Here is a 22,955-nt window from a genome sequence, read left to right as displayed (position 1 = left end):
CGGGCTGCCTCGAAGAGAGGTATATACCCTTGTTTCTTCTTTTTTTTTATAATGCTTTTAGCCTTATCTCTAGTTCTTCTTTTGTAAAGGTGGTACGGATGCCTTACAGGAGATTCTCCTCAGCAGACCCAAGCTTTAAATCTTCTCAGGAGCAAATAGCAAAAAAAGAAAAGGAAACTTTTATTTGATCCTGAAAAGGAAGCGCCTGAGGTTCAGGCTGCAGAAAAAGAAGAAGTAGATCAAGAGCAAGAGACACCCTTACAAAGAAGAAATAAGATGACTGTCTCTTCTTCTGATTTGGTTGAAGATCCTACTCATGAGGCAACTGCTAAAGTAGTAGAAGAGGAACTCACTCCTGATGAATCTGAATCCCAGGTTGAAAAGAGAGAGATGGAGAAAGAGCAGGAAATATCAATACAGAGAAGAAAGAGAAAGAAGATGACTGTCTCTCCTTCTGATTTGGTCGAAGACCCTACTCATGAGGCAGCTGCCAAAGCAGTAGAGCAGGAACATTCTAAGGCCATAATTGTTTTCCAGAGAGCTGAAAAAAGGCGGCAGCAACAATTGTTAAGAGATGAAGCTGCTGCTGCTGTAATCCAAAGAGAAACTGCAAGAAGGCAGCATATTGCTAAGCACTATTCCCTTCGTAGCTCTCTCATTATTGCTACCACTTCTGAACAAGTAACTTATTTCATGTCTCTATTCTTTTTTTTTTCTTGTCAAATTCTTGGTATTGAGACTTGACATTACTTTGTACTTCTTCTTTTTTGTACTTCTTCTTTTGCAGCAACAACTACTGAGCCTATTCTTCTAATAAGGACTCTCTCAGTTTCGGCTAAAGTTGATCCATCGTAAAATGTGAAGTCTGTTCAGATAACACTCCCACTTTCTAGACCTGTATCCTCCATACCCTCCTTATGGCCAAGTATCCCTATATCTCTTTCTTTTAGTTTAACTCCATACCTCCCCTATTTGTCTTTTGATTTTACTCAATTTGGTTCTTTTTTGAGCTTTGTTTCTCCTCCTCCTCCTAAGAAAACTCCAGCTGCTACTTCATCTTTGATGGTAGCTGATTCTTCTATAAAGGGTACTAGTAGCTCTCTAACGCATGGTTTATTACCTCTACCTAGTTCCAGCCCCTCTTTACTCGACTTATTGGTAGCTAGAACTATAGAGACTACTGAAGATGCTCTACCCATTTCTCATATTCCTATGCAGTCCTTTGTGCCTTCCACCAAAGCTCTTTATGCACCTTTCACGCTGTTAAAATCCACCTACTCTCCACCTACTTCACCCACTAAACCTAACCCACTACACCACTACCACCTCACCTACTCCACTAAACCTAACCCACTACACCACTACCACCTCACCTACTCCACTAAACCCACTACACCACTACCACCTCCACTTCACCTACTCCACCTACCACCTCCACTTTACCTACTCCATCTACCACCTACTACCACCTACTCTTCTATATATAGGAATCATTGTAGCATTCAATAATTCAACAATTACAAACATCAATCAATAATACAATTCTCTTTTTCTCTTTATACATTAAATTTCTACATGGTATCAGAGCAAGGTTAAGCACTTAGTATTTTTCGCTTCACCGGCGGGCGGCAACCTCGCCTTGGCCGTCCGCCGGACCTCAACCTAATCTGCTAAAATTTTTCTACACATACCTTGAAATTTCCTTTCTGAGTGCACTACTGTTCAGTCGCCGGAGACCACCACCGCTTGCACGTCGATGTCCCTTTGCCAAAGCTCCGTCGCGACACCGGCCTTCCTTGCGTCTGGTTTCAATCCCCTGCTATTCCAAGCCACAAAATAGGGCACGACTTTTGAGGGCTCGATATCTATATCCATGTATATCTTTTGGGCAGTCTATATACACACTCATACAGTGTCTTCTACACCGTTAACATGGTACAAGGGCCCAACCCTTCTTGATGCCCTCGACATGATTACAGAGCCCAAGAGGCCATCAGACAAGCCTCTTCGTCTCCCACTTCAGGATGTCTACAAGATTGGCGGTATTGGTAATTTGGCCCACTTTTTTGATCAACACCAGCATATAGTTTCAAAGAGATAACTATATTATATAATTTTTTCTATTTTAAAATATTTTTCCACCGTCCAAACCTTTTTTTTTATCTTATATATATAAAAAATTGGATGGAACTCACGTGGGTGCTACTTCTTCTTTTTCTTCTTTCCACAGCCCAACTTTTCCTTGAACCTCAATTTTTTATTATTAAAAATAAAAAAATAAAAAATAAAAAAAAATTCATTCCATCTAATTTTTCTGCTCAGTCTTGTACCTTCAAGCCATTCGGATTTGCACAATACACTCATTTTATTTCTATCGGGATTTCGCCCTGATCACAATTTTACACCAAAAAAAAAAAAAACAACAAACCCAAACAACCACATCCACAGGCGGGATTTTTCTTCTCTACTCTGTCGCCGGTCTCTTCTTCTTGCCTCCGTCCTGAGCGGCCCTTGCTGGTGCTGCCTCCGTGTTTTCCACGCCGCCCAGCACGTTCACTCCCCCATACTCCTCCACTGCAGCATATGGCGGACCTCCAAATCGGAACATCACGGTGGCCTTCCGCTTCAGCTCCTTATTTTCCGCCTTTAGCACACTTATCTCTGCTCGCGCATCCTTATACATGCGCTGGAGCAGAGCCAGTTAGACGTTTAACTGCTGCACCTCATTTGTCCTACTCTGCAGCCGATGCGACAAGTTTGTGACCGCAGTCATGGTTTCCACACATGACTTCAATGTATACTGATTGGCCTCAATATCCGTTTGTACTGCCATTTTTTGCTCCACCGACCGCATCGGAAAGTTCAACGGAGCAAAACCAGAGGTGTTTGGTTGAGGTTCACGGGCCACCGCACCTGTTATCTCTCCTGTTGACTCGTTGAGGTCGGGAAAGAGAGTGAGCAGACCACGGGAAGATGAGGCCATGTTCTGGGTAGCTGAACGGGAAGAAGAGGCCATGTTTTTTGGGTTGCTGAGTGTTTCCGAGAAGGGTTGGATACAGAGTATTTACAGATTGTTTCAGAATGACAAGTTCAGAGGTTTCAGTCTGGTTTGGTTTCCTCCGCCTCCGCATTGGTTTATATTGACACTGACGACGCGGCCGACACGCCGCTCTGTCGCTCACGTGCCTTGCCGCGTCTCCGGCTCACCTTTTGATGGCTCGACGCTTTCTGTCGGGCACGACTTTTGATGAAGTGGGCGCGCCTTTTGAGGGCGCAACTTTTGATGGCACGCCTTTTTATGGATTGGGCACGCATTTTGATGGCACGTTTTTTTTATGGATTGGGCACGCCTTTTGATGGCACGCCTTTTTTGAAAAATTGGGCACACCTTTTGAGGGTGCGACTTTTTAAGGGTCCGACAAGACTCTGTAAACTGTCCCGACATTGATTCCGGTTAGCTCCTTCATGGGTCCAACAAGACTCTGTAAACTGTCCCGACATTGATTCCGGTTAGCTCCTTCATGGGTCCGATAAGACTCTGTAAACTGTCCCGACATTGATTCCTGTTAGCTCCTTCATGGGTCCGACAAGACTCTGTAAACTGTCCCGACATTGATTCCGGTTAGTTTCTACAAGGGTCCAGCAAGACTCCGTAAACTGTCTTCTACAACGGTCCGACATGACCCCATAAACTGTCTTCTACATCGGTCCGACACGAGCCAGTGTCTTCTACATCGGTCTTCTACAACGGTCTGACACGACCATACAGTGTCTCCTATCCTCTTTTATTTTTTATGTATTTTCTTGTTTTGTTACTCTCTCCAAACTCAAGTTGGTTAGTTCCTATCCCCCTTGAGTTTGTGGGGGGCTGTTAAAACCTATCACCTACTTCACCCACTAAACCTAACCCACTACACCACTACCACCTCACCTACTCCACTAAACCTAACCCACTACACCACTACCACCTCACCTACTCCACTAAACCCACTACACCACTACCACCTCCACTTCACCTACTCCACCTACCACCTCCACTTTACCTACTCCATCTACCACCTACTACCACCTACTCTTCTATATATAGGAATCATTGTAGCATTCAATAATTCAACAATTACAAACATCAATCAATAATACAATTCTCTTTTTCTCTTTATACATTAAATTTCTACACACGCCCATGGATGAGGTAGACATCTTCGAAGCTAGACTAGCTAGTCTCTTCGACATACCTTTCACTTCTCCGATGGCTAGTGATGAGACTGAGCCATTAGTTCTGGCTGATTCTCTGCTAGAAATTTTTTAGAGCTCTTCCACCAATAGTAAGACTTCCTTGCCTCCAATAGACTTAGACAACTGTCTGGAGCTGCTGACATCCTTTTTGAGGATCCCTTTCGAAGCCTTACAGAGGCCTATAATAAGAAATGGCTTCCTCTAATGCTGCAAGATTGTTGAGCAATCCGACATGACTGTCTCAGGTCACTTGTCTCAGGCAGCAGCTATCATTGATTTTACATCAACATTTGCCATGCTACCAAGGCCGCAGAGGAGAAATTGGTGAGAGACCAGAGCTTTGTTTTCAAAGTACATACTGAAGTATCAGAGCTAAAGAAACAACATTCCTCGGTCTCCCAATTTCGAACTCAACTACTGGAGAAAAAAGCTCAACTTGAAGAGGAGCTATCCGCAGTTAACCAGGCCTTAGACCGAACTAACACCAAATTGCAGATCACCAATCAAGGATTGGCCGACCGAAAGCAAGAAATGACCACAGCCATTCAGTTGTTTTCATCATTTAAAAATAAAACATCCATTGTAAAGGAACAACTGAAGCATTGTACTGACTTTTGGGCCAATTTATGGCAAAATATATTTAACTCTTTATAAAAGCAAATTCTTATTTATTATTTGAGAATTCTTATTTATTATTTGAGTATCCTTATGTTCTTTACTTAGCATTTATTCTATTCCTTGTGTTTCCCAAATGGTTGGAAAATAAGGCTTCAAATATTTGCCATTAATCTTTTTAGGATGTACATATCCATTTAAATTTCTCAAATGGTATGCTCCAAAGGACAGGACTCTATGAACTTGATATGGTCCTTCCCAGTTAGGTGACCATTTGCCAAACTTATGGCTTTTAATCCCTATTGGGAGTATTGTCTTCCATACCAAATCACCTTCATCAAAGCCAATGTGTTTGACTTTCTTATTATAGTTTTTGGCTGTTTTCTTCTTTTGGAAAAGAATGTTATTTAATGCCAGAATTCTAGCTTCATCTATACTTTCTAACTCCAAGAACATACTCTGATGGTATTGCTCAGGATTTAACTGATCCTGGCATCTCACCCTCAAGGACTTAACATTAATTTCTACAGGTAGCACTGTATCATGCCCATACACTAAAACATATGGAGTGATTCCTGTACTTGATCTTGGTGAAGTCCTATAAGCCCACAACACATTCAACAGCAAGTTATGCCAATCTCTGGGATCATCTTCCACAACTTTCTGAATTCCTTTTTTCAAAGACTTATTGGATGATTCAGCTTGACCATTGGCTTATGCATAATAGGGTGTAGAATTAACAAGACTAATCACAAACTCTGCCACAAAAGACTTTATCATTTTCCCATCAAATAAAGTCCCATTATCAACAGTTATAGTCTGTGGGATGCCAAATCTATGGATTAAGTCTTTAATGAATCCAATGACTTCAGTCTGGTCTATAGCCTTGTATGGCTTAGCTTCGACCCACTCGGTGAAGTAATCAGTTGCCACTAAGATAAAGCAATGATGCTTCGAAGAGGGTGGGTGCATTTTCCCCATCCTCTAAATGGCCAAGGCTTCACAATTGCATACAAGTCAGTTATGGGCACGTGCCTTATTGTGCCATGCTTTTGACATGCCTGGTAACCTCTTGCATATTCTATGAAGTCTTTAAGGATAGTAGGCCAATAGTAGGAATGCCTTCGAAGCAACCATCTCATCTTCACACCGGGCTGATGAGCACCGCAGATGCCTTCATGAACCTCAGTCATAGCTGTCAATGCTTCCTTTAGGCCTAAACATTCCAACAATAACCCATCTCTCCCCCTTTTGTAGAAAGCATTACCATACATCATGTATTGCATAGACTGCAATTTAATCTTTCTGCTGGCTTTCGAAGATGGGCCAGCCAGATACTGCATTATTGGATGCCTCCAATCTTGTTCTTGTAAGTCATTATGATTGACTTCCAGGACCACATTCCTTTTATTCAAGGGTGGTATTACTTTCTGATATGTTATTTGGCTTATATCTCTTCCAGTATTATCCCTTCTCTTGAAATTCGAAGTTTTCTGAGCTACATCATTAGCTTTATTATTCAAGAATCTTGGAACATGAGTTACATTTGCTATCTGAAATTGCGAAAGCAGATGTAATGCAACAACATAGTATGGCAACATGCTTATACTTTGACATTTGAAAATCCCTTTTACCTGGTTAACTACCAATTGAGAATCTCCAAATATGTCAACTGCATGAGCTTATAATCCAATAAATATTTCCAGTCCCATTATTAAGGCTTCATATTCAGCTTGATTATTGGAACAAGTAATTTCATTCACTCTGAAACCATACGTAGTTTCTACTCCTTGTGGTGACTTAATTACTATACCAATTCCAGTTAAACCATTAGCTTTTGATCCATTGAACCACATTTGCCATGGTTCAACACTAGCCATACCAAGTTCCATTATCTCTTGGCTTTCTATTTGACATGGATGGTTTGCCAAAAAATTAGCTAAAACTTGTCCTTTTACTGCCTTTTGGGGGACATATTCTACATGAAATTCTGATAAAGCTAGTATCCATTTGCCAATTTTTTCCCTCAACATGGGTCTAGATAACATATATTTAACCAAATCTATGGTTGCATTTACCAAGACAGTTGTAGGCAAAAGATAGTATCTTAATTTCATTGCAGCAAAATACAATGCAAGGCGCAGCTTTTCTACAGTTGAATATTTACATTCACAAGAATTTAGAAACCTACTAAGGTAATCAACAGCTTGCTCTTTGCCTTCTTCATTGTCTTGGGCTAAGAAAGCCCCCAATGAATCCTCTGCTGCAGCTATGTACAACTTCAAAGGCTTATCACCCTTTGGTGGCATCAGCACTGGAGGGTTGGCCAAGTAGGCTTTAATTCCTTCGAAAACAGTTTGATGCCCTGCTGTCCACACAAACTCCTCTTCATCTTTTAGCCTTAACAAGGAAGAAAATAATTTAGTTTTCCCTGCAGTATTATAAATGAATCTTCGAAGAAAATTAACTTGTCCAAGGAACTTTTGTAATTCTTTCTTACTTGATGGAGGTCTGGCTTCAATGATGGCTTTGGCTTTATTCTGGTCAATCTATATTCCTTTCTTGTGTACTGCATAGCCCAAGAAGTTTCCAGATGATACGCCAAAAGCACATTTAAGAGGATTAAGTTTCAACTTAAACTTTCTCATTCTTTCGAAAGCTGCTTCTAGGTGAAACAAATGTTCCTCCATGGATTAGGATTTCACCACAATGTCATCAATATAACACTCTAAATACCCTCCGATAAGGTCATGAAAGATAGTGTTCATAGCCCTCTGATATGTAGCCCCAGCATTCTTTAGGTCAAATGGCATTTTAACCCATTCAAAGGTGCTAATATTCCTAGGACATCTGATACTGTCTTATGGACATTCTCCTCTACAATGCAAATTTGGTTATAACCAGAGTGTCCATCCATTATTGATAAAATTTGATGCCCTGCTAAACTATCTACCAACAAATCTACTATAGGCATAGGATACTCATCTTTTGGGGTTGCTAGATTCAAGTTTCTGAAATCGATGCATACCCTCATTTTACCATTCTTCTTAACTACAGGCACAATTTTAGATAGCCATTCAACATACCTGGCAGTCCTAATAAAGCCTGCCTTCAGGAGTTTAAGAATTTCCTCCTTAGCTTTCTGAATCACTTCCAGACTCATTCTCCTTGGTTTTTGCTTGTATGGCTTGAAATTAGGTCTCATAGGGATCCTATGTTCCACTAATGACCTATCTAATCCTGGTAGTTCATTATAAGACCATGGAAAACAATCTTTATACTTCTTCAAAACAACCAACAACTAGTCCCTATCAAGAGTATTCAACCAAGCACTTATATAGGTGGGCCGTTGTATAGAACCTCCCCCTATATTTACTTCTTCCAAAGGGTCTTGTATCTGAGAACTTACTGATGCTCTTTCTTTGATTCCTTCTGACTTCAAAGCAATCTCCTTGCTTTGTTCTGTTCTCAGCTCCTTTGATTCAACATCTTTACCCCCCTCCTCATAGACAAAGTTTGTCCACAAGGCTTCTTCCTCCTATATCTCCTGAACTTTTGTTTCAATGTCCAACGCACAATATTTATCTAAGGCCAAAAATCTAACCTGTTGTTGTTCCTTCTTACAACCAATCATCTTTGCTTCTTTCTCTTGCTCTTGCACCTTCTAGATTATTGATTTTACATCCAATACTGAAAACCTAATTAGAGCCAAACACCTGGCTTCTTGAGCTTCATCTCTTTGCCTACAACCAAGCATCATTGTCATCCTTAACAGCAAACTCTTCATCAACACTCTCTTGGACACATAGGTGTGCAAATTCTTCATCAGCCGACACATCGGCCTAACTATCAGGTTTCCTCAGTATACTGAGTGGTGCTACTCCTTCAGTATATAATTTGGCCTCTGTGAAATCTACACAAGCTATGAAGGGTTGGGGATCTGCATTAATCTCCTCTATCTCCCCATTGCACAAAGCCATCATGATTTTCTGATGCAAAAAAGAAGGCACACATTTGTTGGTGTGAATTCAATCTCTTCCAAGTAAAGCATTATATTTAGCATTACTGTCGATAACGAAGAATGCTATCATGCAGTCCCTGGTTCCCACACTCAGGTTGATGGACAGAATACCTTGGGCCATCTATTTATCTCCAGCAAAACCAGCAATGGTTGTACTGGTTGGGATTAGCCTGGGGTTTTTCTTTCCTAGTTTTTTTAATGAAGACTTTGGAAGCAGGTTTACTGCTGCCCCGTTATCCACCAGCACCCGATTCATCTGTATTCCATCGAAAAGGCCTTGATATACAAGGGTTTGACATGCTGTGTCATGGACATCGTGGGATACTCAAAAGGGTATGAGAGGTTAATACTTACCTCTTCCTCACTCTTGTCTTCAGTTTCCATAGGTGTGGCTGCTTCGGATTCGTCTTGCACCATACTTACTTGTGAGTCTTCACTGGAAACTGGAATTGGGTCAATATCCTGACCTTGGTTTTCATCTTCAGCTTGAATATAAGCACCAAATTCACTGACACCGGAGGAAACGAGCCAAATTGGACGACTGGCTGCACCTGCTTTCCCTCTTGGTCAACTTGTTCAATTACTTCAGAAGCATCCTCCATGCCGCATTCTGGCACTTCTATATTAGTAACTTCCTTCGAATGGTCTGTTTCTATTGGTTTTCTAACCAAAAATATTTGTTCAGCCATGAAAGCTTCAAACATTTCCTCAACCATCCCCTTCCCTTGGCCTGGGACGACTTCATCTTCTATCTCACTATCACTTTTCATCAAAGCTTTTTCCAACCCTACCAAGCTTGATCTTTCCTTGGCCTTTAGTTCAGAATGAACTTTGGCCAACTGTTCCCTGCTACAACTCCTTTTGTCTGGAAGAGTCAATTTTAGATTATGATCTAATTTTGAATCTTCTTCTCTTTTTGCCTGGCTCTTTAGCTGAACCAATGAAGAACTTTCTCCTACTTCTTTCATATCCTTCTGGTACTGAATGTACCTTCGTTGGATCTTCCTCCTTTGGGACTGGAAATCACTAGAACCATATTTGGTTCTTTTGTTTTCGAGGTGCTTAAGCAGCACCCAATTGTTTGGAGCCACCAAAGGTGGTTTAACCATCCTACCTTGGTTTTCAATAACATTTCTTTGGGTAGATATCTCCCTAGGTTTGTTCTGCATAACAAACCAATCTGGAACTCCAGGTACCCACGAACCTATTGACCTGGCTGTTGAACTGTTTATTTCCTCCTTCGAAGCCATCTTCGAAGCTGGCTATAAAGGCCACTGTTTGGCCCTGACTTCCTGTTTTGGACCTAACTTAGGCCTTTGATGAAGGTGGCCACTTTCTGTCCTGCGTGAGGCTGGTCTAGGAGGCCAATCTCTGGCTTTGATGCCATAAACCGAACCCTTCTCCGGTCTCCTTTCAGGATAACTGCTCTCCACTCTGTAATAATTAAGTGGTCTGGACTCATGTAAAGGCCTCTTGCCTTTAGAATGCATTCTAGCAAGTGTTGGCTTAGCCATTAATGGTTGTTGCCTAATGCTAGTCAGATATGCCATTTTGTTATAAGCACTGGTTAGTTTAGGACAACTCTGCACACCCTTGTAATATTGTTTCCCATCAATTGGAAACCCTTTCGACCATTTGTAACTCAGCCTACACCTGGGACACATTCTTTGCATGGCAGCTGCTTCTAAAGAATCGTCATCCAGTGCTTCTTCATCAGAGTCTTCTCTCTGACGTGAGAAACCTTGTCCAATAATTGGTAGATTCCCATTGTCTTTCTTGTCAGTTGTCTGGCTGGCCATATGCATCTGCACATTGACTTCTTCCAATTCTTTCAAAGTCAAGTTCTGGAAGTCTGGCATAATAACATTGGCTACCACCTCGCCAATTTCTGGGAATGGATTAGTATCAATCCCCATGGCCTTTTCCGCTTTAGCTGGGAATTTTAAACTCCCCTTTCGAATCTACTCTTGGATCCTATCTCGAAAAGCAATGCAGTTTTTAGTTGAGCGGGACCAAGAATTATGCCATTTACAATACACTTTTCCTTTAAGTTCCTCTGGAGACGGAATTTTGACTCCTTTTGGTAACTTTAGGAAATTTGCAGCAAGCAAACGATCAAAATGTCATCTGCCTTTGTTAAATCGAAAGAGTATTTCCTATGAAGGTCTTTCTTTTTAAACTGTTGGTCAATTGTTGTATCTTTATGAATTAATGCTTCACAGATCACAAGTTCTTTCCCTACAATCTCTGTTGCATCAATCTCATAATTAGGAGCTCTATAATACGTCTTGTATGATGCATTACTTCGATCTTGTTCTTCTTCTAGTAATGCTTTATACCTAGACACCTTATAGGTTAATTCCACTAAGTCTCTAAACTCAGTTGAGTCAAACTTCTTTCAAAGCCTAAACTCTAGACTATTTTGAGCCAATCTCACAAATTTAGGCTCTAGTAAGATGATCCTACATTTATTTCGTGCTCTTTTAAATCTGGCAATAAACTGAGTAGCCTTCTCATCAGGCCTTTGACTCAATCTTGCCAAGTCTATCATAGAAAACTCTGGCTCTGTTTAGAAGAATTAGGCACGAAATGCCTCTTCCATTTGTTGCCAAGTTTGGATAGAGCCAGGTGTAAGGTTAATATACCATGCAAATGCTCCCCCGATTAGAGAATTTAGGAATAACCTTAACTTCATATAGTCATTATTGGTAAATTCACCGCACTGAGCTGCGAACCTAACAATATGCTCAATCGTTGACTGGTTTCCATTCCCATAAAAAAGGGCAAAATCTGGTATCATGAAACCTCTTGGGTATTCATGTACCCTATCTACCCATTCTGGGTATGGTTTCTTGTACACAGGAGTCTGAACCCCCCGAGCCATTGGTTCACACATCTCTCTAATAATGTCAGCAATTTGGTCTCTAAGGACCACATTTTGTGCCTGTTGAACCACTACTGGAGGAACAAACACAGGATTTGGTGGACAACCTTGTGCTTGGGGTCCTCTTGGTCCATAGGGTGGTATATTTGGGACTAGTTATCCCTGTGGTACTGGCTGCTGTTGAGGGTATGGACGACCTCTTTGAGCCTGTCCTGCAAAAGGACCTGCGAAAGGTGCTGGAACAGGTGTTGTGTCTCTTCCAGTTGCAGGAAAACCTTCCAACCCCCCGGGTATAAATTCGAATAAAGGATTAGTGAACCCCCTTGTGCCAGGTATGGCTTCGAACATAGGATTTGGAACCATCCTTATGGCATTTTCTTGTACTAAGCCAGATCCACCAGTTTGCATGGCTTCACTGTTAAGTAATGAGGCATTTTGACTTGCCATAGACCTCGAAAAAGGCTCATACCAAGACTAAGGTGATGGTCTTTCATAGTTTTGATTACTAGTTTAACCATTAGAATGTCCATTAATTTGCATAGGCTGTCTATCTCTAGCCAATCTTTGCTGAGGGACATTGGAAATTTCCTCCATGTGTCTTATGTTTGTTGGTTGGTGGGTATTCATTCGATCCAAAAAAGATGTTACCCACCTTTCCATTGTATTCATTAACTGTTGTCCCATGGCATCTCCTAGGCCACCCCATGAATTCATTGGCTGAGCAGATGGAACAGTGGATGGTCCAATTCCTTGGCCTCGTCCAATATTATGAACATGTAGCACTTGTTCCGAAGTGTTGGTCTGTTCGACCATAGGTTCTGATAAAATAGGTGTTTCCACAGGATGTATTATTACATTATCCTCTGGATTAGGTATTTCTAGCCATTTCAATGAGTCCCACCGGACGTGCCAAAAATATATGTTGGCTTTTTTGGCTTTCGAAGGTTATTTTTGTAATCGTGAGCGTGCCAATAAGGATCAATCAGTCCTTACAGAAATTTAATTGCCAACCAATTATCAGACGATTGTGTTTTAGTTCTTTTAGTCTCAATGAAGAGAACTTTTACTGGTGGCTTTGTTTAGGAGAATTAAACAAACAATGATTAAATGAAGAACAGTTGTTGTATTTCATTAAGCAAAATGAAAGACTTACAAAGATCTGAATCTGCCTCGTAGAGGTTTACAACAACAAGCTACTTGAAAACTACTCCTATGAACGAAATGCAGAGCAGGAATTTGAAGTACAGAAATGTAAAGAACAAGAAATGTAAAACTGGAAAAGAAATAAAGTAGAATAAAATTGATTTTTTTGGATCTGAGTCTGAGACTTTTTCTGGGGTCTTCTCTGCTATTTATACGTCTCAAGGAGAACTGTCGAACTGCACTTCTAACTGTCGAACTGCACTTCTAACCGTCGAACTGATCCTCCATGATCGCTGATCATGTTGCCTCAGTTAGTCTTCCCTCCTGATTTTGAATTTGAATGTGAGTAACCGTTGAAGCCACATCACTTTGCATCCCTCTGCTGATCCAGTATTACGCAGATCTTGTAAGAACCAATACTAACTGCCACGCGTACGATCACGATCGAAAACATGAATAGTCTTCCTGTATTGTCCTTATTTTGCCACGCGTTGAATTGTAATTGGTTTATACAAAATATGTAGCCAGCAACTGGATTCAAATTGATTACGAATATTTTTATGCACGGGTCATTCTTTAATATAAATTAAGGAAGGGCACGGGTCCTAAGAGACATTTGTCTTATAAAAACTTTTAGACAATTGAGATTATTTCTCAACACATGATCTAACGGCCTAAAAATGTGTCCGAGATACAAGTGATATGAATAGTTAAGACGATATGAATAATTAAGACTTTTTTGTATCTCTTTACAACACTTAAACCCATCAAATCAATTTTATCTCCAAAACAAATAGAGAATTGAAAAACAACTATATAACATAACAAAGTCTAGAAATAGAGAATCAAAAACTATTAAAAAAACAAAATCAAATAACAATGAAAGATAATAAATATATATATATATATATCAAACAAAGAAATAGAGAGATTAATGGTGAATGGTGTTCTTTAAGAGCTAGGAATCAATCTTCAAAATCAATAAAATAATCAACATTTGTTGAAAAACTAAGCCCCAACTCCAAGTCCTTTTTGTCACACCAGTGGAATCTCTGAGAAGGTTGTAGTTCAAAATTTAAAAGCCATTGGACACAACACAAATCTCAACCTCATGTTTTTGACCGTTGAATTAAAAATTGAAATCATCTTAACTATTTTGATATTTCTTAGATAGAGATATTTTTGGACCGTTGGATTAGGAGGAAAAGCAATCCTAAACATACATCAAATGTACACATATGACATCTATCCCATCAAGTTTCAAAAACTATCTTTCCCTCGAAGTAATGTTAGAAATACAGAAACTAAATATAGAATAGGATACAATCTTCTCACAAGAGGTAAGTCCTACATGTGAGACCCTAATCCTTATGAAAGGATTGTATCTAATTTTATATTTGATTTCTATGCACATCTGTATTTAATTTCTTTGTACATAAATTTACTCCTTCCCTTATTATATAAATTTCTAATAACTCCATTGATTGAACTAATCCTGACTGTCCATGGTGGCATCTAGAACAAATGTCCCAACTAGAATTCAAAAAGAGTCTTCTATTGTTATATAGATTTAACTATCAAATATTCATCTAGACACAAAATATTAAAAATAAAATGAAACATTAGTGGTGTTTGGTAAGAAAAATTTTAGCCATTTTTAGGTTAAAATTCACAAAAATACAAAATAGATTAAAATAACTAATGAGACAAAATATCACATCAAATTCATAATAATTTCATTTTTTCTTTCACAAACATCTTATCTAATTACCAAAAAAAAAATCAAACATCTTCTTAAACACAAAAAAATCAAACATCTTCTCAAACATCCACTTAAAACTCAACCTTCGCGAACGCATCTACTGTTTTTGGAGAGATACTCAACAAAATTGTGCATGTACTGATCATGCAAGACCTTGTCACCAAATAGGGCACTCATTTTTCTGGCTTTCTTCCTATAAATTAATCCCTCGTTATTGTCTACCATAACCAATCTGATTGAGTCGGCCACTGAGTTCCTCGTGAAGGACCCATCTTCTTCATCTCTGGGTATCTCAATCCCAACCTTCTTCTCATGGAGTACCCTTGCATTTAAACCTTGGTCTACCATGAACGGCAACATAATAAGTGGTTTCCCAAACTGGAGTCCCTCTATCACGGAACTCCATCCACAGTGAGTCAAGAAACCTCCCACTGATTCATGTCCCAATATCTTCAGTTGAGGCACCCAACTCTTCCACACTACCCCTCGACTTCTGGTTCGCTCCTCGAACCCATCGGGCAGCTCCACAGATTCGGACTTGTTCCAACCAGGCGGCTTCCTTAATGCCCAGAAAAAGGGCACAACAGAGAGCTCCAACCCAAAAGCCAACTCCGTGACTTCTTCTTGACTCGGCATGACTTCGCTCCCCAATGCTACGTAAACCACAGAGCCTTTGTTTTGGTTGTTGAGTCGCTCACTGATTGAAAGCCACGTCTCGTTGACACCGCTGTCGTCAACCACAGCCGGCGGCATTAGGCCGAGTGGAATTACAGGTTTGGATTGAAGATCTTGGAGGAGAGTCAACCATTGGGGCTCAAACTCTGTACAGTATCGTATGGCGAAGACGTCGCACCCCAACACCGCCGATCCATATCGATACGAGTCGGAAACCCCAGAAGCATTATTTGTTGCACTGGCTAGGATTCGTTTTGACTCATAGAGGCGAAAGGCTACGTTGGTAGGAAATTGAACCCACTTAGGTGGGACAGTGAACTGCTCCGGCTCCATCGGGGTATCATCAGAACAGTCGATCAAAGCCGATGCCGGACCAAAGAAAGCCGCAAACCAGGCGCTGAAGATTAGGAAAAAGGCACGAGAAATGCCGAGTTTGGTGGCGATAGGGGGCAACCAGTGAGGAGCAAAGTCATATATGATCCAATCAGGTGAGGAAGCTTGAAGGAAGCCAGCCAACCCAGTCTCGAGTCCGTCGAAGGCTTTCTTCAGGTAAGGAATATGGTCGGAGGGGACGTCCATGGTGGCCTCTGCGTTTTCAGGGAGGTGGCAGTCGACGCGGGGCAACGGGAGCTCAACAAAATGTATGAAAGGAGATAAATTAGGAGGCAGCTTTGGCAAGCGTTGGATGTTTCTGGGTGTGGATACAAAGGAAATCTTGTGACCCTTTTGGGCAATGAATTTGGCGAGGTCTAAGAATGGGATCATATGACCAAATGCTAGCCATGGGAACATAACTATGTGGAGCTTCCGGTCGCCACCGGCCATTGGTGAGGGAGGCACAACAACAGACTCCATAATTAAGGTGGTTGTGTGATCTACTCTACAAAGCAGAACACTGCTACCATTCCATATATAGATGCTTTTTGACTTCTTTTTTCACTTGAGTTAAATTTAATTTGCATTAAATAATATATTTTCATTTATTTATGTTATATTTAAATGTTAAAATTTTATTTATTTATTATTGATTTATTTTTAATAGAACTGCAATTTTTATCCAAATTAACATGAGTTACATTGGATTGATTTTGGTTAGTCTTAGTTCTAGTTCAGAAAGTGAAGAAAATATTTAAGACTTTTAAAATCTCTCACAATTGAATTTATAATGATATAATTCCATAAGTGTCAATTTTTTATTAGTTATACACTTAATTATATTAAACCTATTACTTGCGCCACCTCATTATAAATATGTTTATAGTGCAAAACATGAATCACTAATATTATTAAAAAAAAAGTTAAAACTGATCATGATTAAATTTAGTGCTTAGCCTCCGTTTGGCAAGTTGATTTATGGGTTATTTTGGCTACTTTAGTTATAAAAGACAAAATAAGTTATTTTAGTCACAACAAACAAAATATCACATCCAACTCATAATCATTACACTCTTCTCTTACAAAAAAATTAAAAAGTCAAAAAACTTTTCTCAAACCAAACTTTTTAATCTAAACTAAAATAATTTAAAAAATTAAAAAGCTAACCCACTAGCCAAACGATGCCTAAATCCAGCCATGAACCCCTCATCGCACACCAGAGGAGCTTCGACTTCGAGTTCTTCGGTAGGAAAAAATGCATTCGTAACCCCATGTGTAAGAAAAATGTTCTGGAATTCTAATTAGAGAATAGTATTTAAAAAAAAATTATTATGTTTTGTCTTTTTCTTTTTTGTTTTCAAGTGCATTGCCAGCAGCTCTCTATCATATCTGCCTTGTGTAAAGATGGGCAGGAAAAATTCGATACGTAACCGTCTGTAAAGATGGCCATTGGCCAAGTAATCTTGTACTTTTCGTGCACCGCACATAGAAATATGACACATAGAAACAAAAATCAAATTTAATTTTGGTTTGGTCTATTCCAATTTTTTAACAGAACCATTGGACAAATTTGAAAATAGATTAGGGGTCGTGTGGAATGGTCTAAATGAGTATATTTTTTAATTTTTTATTAAATATGGGTTAGGTATAGAGTTTGAAGTGATTTGATAGAGAAGTGATATGACTTAAATAAGATGATGTGACTTAAATAGAATAGTGACTTTTTAACTTTTTTACTTTTTTTAGTTTATGCCAAACAAGCCTAAGAAATTATTTGTCATGATCTATATTACCATATTTTTTTATCTTTTTATCTTTTTTCAATTATATCATCTCTCTAATTTTTTTATATATTTTTTTGTAAAAAGTCATAAAGTATAATTATTTAGATCAAATTTAAATATTTTTTTGTAAAAAGTCATAAAGTATAATTATGTAGATCAAATTTAATTTTGGTTTGGTTTATTCCAATTTTTTAACAGGACCATTGAACAAATTTGAAAATAGACTAAGAACTTGTTTGGCATGATCTATATTATCACATTTTTTTATCTTTTTATCGTTTTTTGATCATATCACCTCTTTATTTTTTTATACATCTTTTTGTAAAAAGTCATAAAACATAATTATTTAGATTATTCCAAACAACTCTTAAATTATAGGTGACTAGTGTAGACAACTTATTTTTAAACCAACAGCACTACAAACAAACCCACCCCCTTCTCAACCAAGAATTTATCTAGAAAGAAATCAATAGTTTAAATTTATTTTACTCGTGGACGTTATATTTCATCAATTTAATTTTTACCACACAAACACATTCAGGATAAGTTATGGGTTCATAAGAGTGGTTGTCTAGCATTTTTCTTTTTAAATGATCCTAGAACATTTTTAATAGCGATGCTAAGAGCCTCAAATTGTCGAGGCTCGAATGCCTCAACAATTCATCTCTCATCCTTTTTTTTTCTTCTTTCTATTTGTTTGTGTTGGTTTAGTTTTTTTTTTTTTTTTTTTGGGTGGGTGGGTGGTTATGTGTAAGGGTGTGCCAAAAAAACTAAACATCTCGCGCTAATTCAGCCTGGGTTGGACTTGTTGGGTGATAAAATTGATGCCTCGACAATTCCTCTCTTCCCTTTCTTTTCTTTTTTCTATTTGTTGGTGTAGGTTTGGTTTTTTTTTTTTTTTTTGATGGGTGGTTATGTGTAAGGGCATGCCAAAAACCTTGACATCCCACACCAATTCAGCCTGGGTAGTTGGGACTCATACAAAATTATATGGAATTAACAAATTTTAACCGGCAGCCTAACTGATCAATCAATTTTATCATCCAACCAGTCCAACCCAACTTACTCACCTTATCAAATCACACAGGCTGAGTTGGTGTAGGATGTCTAATTTTTTAACACACCCCTACACATAAGCACCCTTCCAAAAAAACAAAAAAACCAAAACCAACATAGCAAAAAAAAAAAAAGGGAAGTCGAGGCATTTGAGCCTCAAAATTCGAGGCCCCAAACATTTCCCCATCTTTAATATTCCCCAATGACGAAAGAAGAAATTGATGGTTATGCCTTCTTGAAACAGCTCTGAAGTGATGGGATTCTGAACCCAAACCGAAATCTCTTTTAGCCAAAACATTTTGTAGACCTAAAAATCTATTTTTCAAAAGGATAGTAGAAATCATCACCTCTAGAGTGTAAATTCGGCCCGGCCTTGCCCGGTCTAATTGGGCTCACCCAGGCCCAAGCCTGACCCGGTCCATATCGGGCCTCGCGAGCTCTCGTCAAAATTCGAGTCGGGTCGAGTCAACCCACAGACCAAAAATTAAGCCCAAACCCAGTCCTAGGCCCACAGGTATTCGGGTCTCGGGCCTGACCTTTTTTTTTTGGTTTTTAAAAATTTTTTCTACTAAAATTTTATTATTTTCCACTAAAAAAGACATTGGATCTCAACTCAGGCTTTTAGTGGGCCTTAAGTAGGCCCTGTGACGCCCCAATTTTTTTTTTTTGAAACGTCATAAGATTTAAATAACGATAACTCACTAGATAAAGTTTTAACTACTAATTAGGAACTTTTAAGTTCTTACATAGTCAAAGTCCAACAACAAAATAAAACTACAAGTTCACACACAACGTCACAACATAGTTAAATCCTAATATAAAGGATAACAGGATTTTATTTTGATAAAATCTTGACTCTAAGTCAGCCAAGGTTCGATATTGGCAGCAGCTCCAATTTCAGCCTCAGTCCCTTCTTCGACATAATCTGGCATGAAACACCAGGGCAACAAAATATATGCCATTAGTTTTGCAACACAATAAGAAAACGTAACTAACCTACCATTCTTTTTAAGAGAAAAATAATAATATTCTAAACATGAGATAACAATATAATTATACACAGAAATTACAACCATTAGAATAATTTCAGTAATTTTAATAAAGTCGGTGACACTCGAAATCTCACCAAAGAGATTTAACTTACCAACCACTAAGCATGGCAACGGTTAATTTGAAACCCTCCCTCGGTCAAATTTTTAAGTGTTACCAACCGTAACTACCAGGGATGCCCACGTCCGGAGTTATATACCCAAGTAGTGGCATCCGTGGTCTACCCCAAGGAAACGGTCTGCCAGGGGTAAGTAACCTCCCTGTGTGCCACCTGCACATCCACCCTTATTCCAAAACCGAATACCGAAAAGGGGTCAAATAAGTCCCGTGCCATCTTAGAGTTTCGCAACACAATTTACGTGAGAATTCTCAAAACCAGGGCTCACCTTGAACAACCGGTATTAACCGTCAATCCCTTGATTTCATACACTCTTTAAAACCAAGACTCACTCTGAACACTGGTATTAACCGTCAATTGTTAACTTTGTATGTGCCTTTAATCCTTTCAGTTAATTTTGATATTAATCACAAATAATTCCAATTTTTAATCACAAATGATGTTATACCAACTCATTAAAAATCCCAACATAAAATATTACACATGTCACATAATAATAAATAAATGTACAGCATTTAAATAAACAATTTATTTAAATCATGGTATGAAATAATAATTTGGATACAAAGAAAATACACCAAAGTCACACACGTGCATGGATTTTTAATTTACAAGATTAGACTACCACAATATTAAATAAACCACAATACACCCATACATGGATTACTAATTTACTATATTTGATGGATTGGACCAACACAATAACTGGTTTTTATCCAAATAAATAATTGAAGTGATGATCTTAAACCTGTCTAGAAGTTTTCAGGTTATACCTTAGGTAATAAAAATTATAAATAAATTATTTATACAGTTCTAATATTCAATAAATATGTTTGGGTCATTTTTCAGAAATAAATTCCCAAAAATAAGTTATAAATAATTCTGTAAAATTCCCAGAAATTTTATGACACAGATTTATCACATTTCCTTATTTCAATTCCATGCTTAAATTTATAGATCAAACCCATAATATAAAAATTTATCATGAAACTAGACTTCTCAAATTTCATCTTTTAGTTAGAAATTACCAGATTTGGCTTAGTATAAAATTTTAAATAAATTTTCAAATACATGGTAAAATCTGTCTCACGGTTTCAGATTTAGTTAAAAATTTGTATAAATTCATAGAAAGCTCAAAAATTGTTACCAAAATTTCTAGATGAACTAGACATCATTATCAACAACTTTGTAGAATAAATCATCTCAAAATTTTGAGTGTAAAATTGTCTAAAAATTCAAGCAACATTCTGGCAGATTCAAAACAAACTATTTTCATCACAGTTTTAGATTTAGTTAAAAATTTGTATAAATTCGTAAAAATCTCAAAAATTGTTACCAAAATTCATGGATGAACTAGACATCATTATCAACAACTTTGTAGAAGAAATCATCTTGAAATTTTGAGTATAAAATTATCTAAAAATTCGGACAACATTTTGACAGATTCAAAACAGACTATTTTTATTACAAAATTCCTACACATATATATAAAATTTCTATTTATGAGTAGTCATTTTAATCACAAGGAAGTAATCTGAAAGTTTCATTAATAAAAAGAAATGAGGGCGTTGAAAGGATTTTCTTACTAAAATCTTCAATTAATGAATCCTTGACCAAATCCTTAACTCCTCTTCAATTCTTCACTTTTCCAAGCTATTTCCTTAGCCTTTCTTTACCATTTCCAACACATGAATTCTAAGCTTTGAAATCTCTCTCTCTCTACAATGTCTCAACTCTTAAACCCTTTATTTTTTTTTATTTCTTTTTTGGAAATGCTCTCAGCACAATGCCCAATACATACACCTCATTCTTCCATTACACACCACGTGTGCACATGGACACTAACACATTTCATTGAGGCTCCAGCACATCACTCACATGCACACACACCCACAGTAGATTTCTCAATACACCCACACCCATAAATACTCTCACTTCTAGACTCTTACATAATTCAATTTATATTTTTGCTTAATTTAATTGAGCAACACTTAATTTTAATAAATCTTGATTAACACATAATTAAATTAATCAAACATAATCACAAATCCCACATAATTTAATTAGTCTAATTTGATTTCCCAATTAATTTTGTTTAATTTTATCATTCTGAATCAGATTTCAAATCAAACTCCCAAAAGGCTCCAAATATCAAATTAAACTTATTGAGCTCATCAATTTTGGTTTCTCAAACCTTTAAGGCCTTCAATTTCAGATCAAACTCAAAATCTTCATCTATAAATTACATATTCAATTGAGCACCTCATAAATAAATTTAGTTCATAATAATCTAAATTATCAAACCTCACAACTCAATTAACTCCAATTCGGACCCAATTGATCAAACCTTAGTTTTATTAAACTGAATCGAATATTTAATTACACTTTCATAGGGTCCAATACTTGAAATTAAACTAATTTAACTTATCAATTTCACCTCCTTAGGCTATTTGGACGCTCAATTTCTAATTCTAAAATAAATCCTTAATAAAATAATTTATAAATAATAAATATTAAACACCCACAAAATTATTATTTATTTATTTATTATTATTTTTTTTTTTTCCCTTGTTAGTGATTGAATTGGATTAATTTAAAACTAACTTTTACACTAATACATATTTCAGATAGACTCTGGATAAAATTAGTTAATTTATTTATTTATTTATCTTCTTTTAAAAATAATAAAATGTGGGTTTTCACAATCTACCCTCCTAAAAAAAATTTCGTCCTCGAAATTAACTCATACCTTTAGACTCGAAAAGCTGAAGGTAATTGGCACGTATCATATCTTCTCGTTCCCATATTGACTCTTCCGTCCCACGATGTCTCCAAATTTTGAGTGCGTGAACTATAGCTGCTGACTCCAAGTCATGGATGAGATGATTCTTCGTATGGTTCTTTAATTTCCTTGATCCATATGCCACCACCTTGTCATTCTGCATCAATACACACCCCAGACCTTCTTTGGAAGCATCACAATACACGTTGTACCCAACGTCACGTTCTGGCACTATGAGAATAGAGGCACTCGTCAATCTTTTCTTAAGTTCTTGGAATGAATTTTCACAAAACTCGTTCCATTCAAACTTTACCCTCTTTTGAGTCAAATGTGTCATTGGTTTGGCCAATTTTGAAAAGTCTTGAATGAATCTTCGATAGTAACCGGCCAATCCTAAGAAATTACGAATCTCAAATGTGTTCTTAGGTTGCTTCCATTTTGTCGTTGCTTCTAC

The 22,955-nt window shown here is 37.9% G+C and overlaps 1 protein-coding gene and 2 long non-coding RNA genes across 3 annotated transcripts; all 3 read right to left on the bottom strand.

Annotated features, from left to right (window-relative positions):
* Window positions 1-3,863: 3,863 nt before the first annotated feature.
* On the bottom strand, window positions 3,864-4,185 carry LOC145823186 (uncharacterized). The gene is made up of 2 exons (XR_014365435.1): window positions 3,988-4,185; window positions 3,864-3,945 (listed from the first exon to the last, which is right to left on the bottom strand). It is a non-coding gene; the product is annotated as an uncharacterized LOC145823186 (long non-coding RNA).
* A 10,416-nt stretch (window positions 4,186-14,601) lies between these two features.
* Window positions 14,602-17,068, bottom strand: LOC114298636 (putative UDP-rhamnose:rhamnosyltransferase 1). Its single transcript, XM_028243248.2, has one exon. It carries the CDS (start codon window positions 16,189-16,191, stop codon window positions 14,740-14,742), a length of 1,452 nt encoding a protein of 483 aa, XP_028099049.2. The 5' UTR covers window positions 16,192-17,068; the 3' UTR covers window positions 14,602-14,739.
* A 2,181-nt stretch (window positions 17,069-19,249) lies between these two features.
* LOC145823184 (uncharacterized) lies at window positions 19,250-21,457 on the bottom strand. Its single transcript, XR_014365432.1, has 2 exons — window positions 21,306-21,457; window positions 19,250-19,476 (listed from the first exon to the last, which is right to left on the bottom strand). It is a non-coding gene; the product is annotated as an uncharacterized LOC145823184 (long non-coding RNA).
* Between the last annotated feature and the right edge of the window lie 1,498 nt (window positions 21,458-22,955).

This window comes from Camellia sinensis, chromosome 4, assembly GCF_055761805.1.
Source record: "Camellia sinensis isolate YWXY chromosome 4, ASM5576180v1, whole genome shotgun sequence".
Lineage (NCBI taxonomy): Eukaryota > Viridiplantae > Streptophyta > Magnoliopsida > Ericales > Theaceae > Camellia > Camellia sinensis.
The sequence above is the reverse complement of the archived record's forward strand: the minus strand, read 5'-3'. Positions and strand labels throughout refer to the sequence as shown.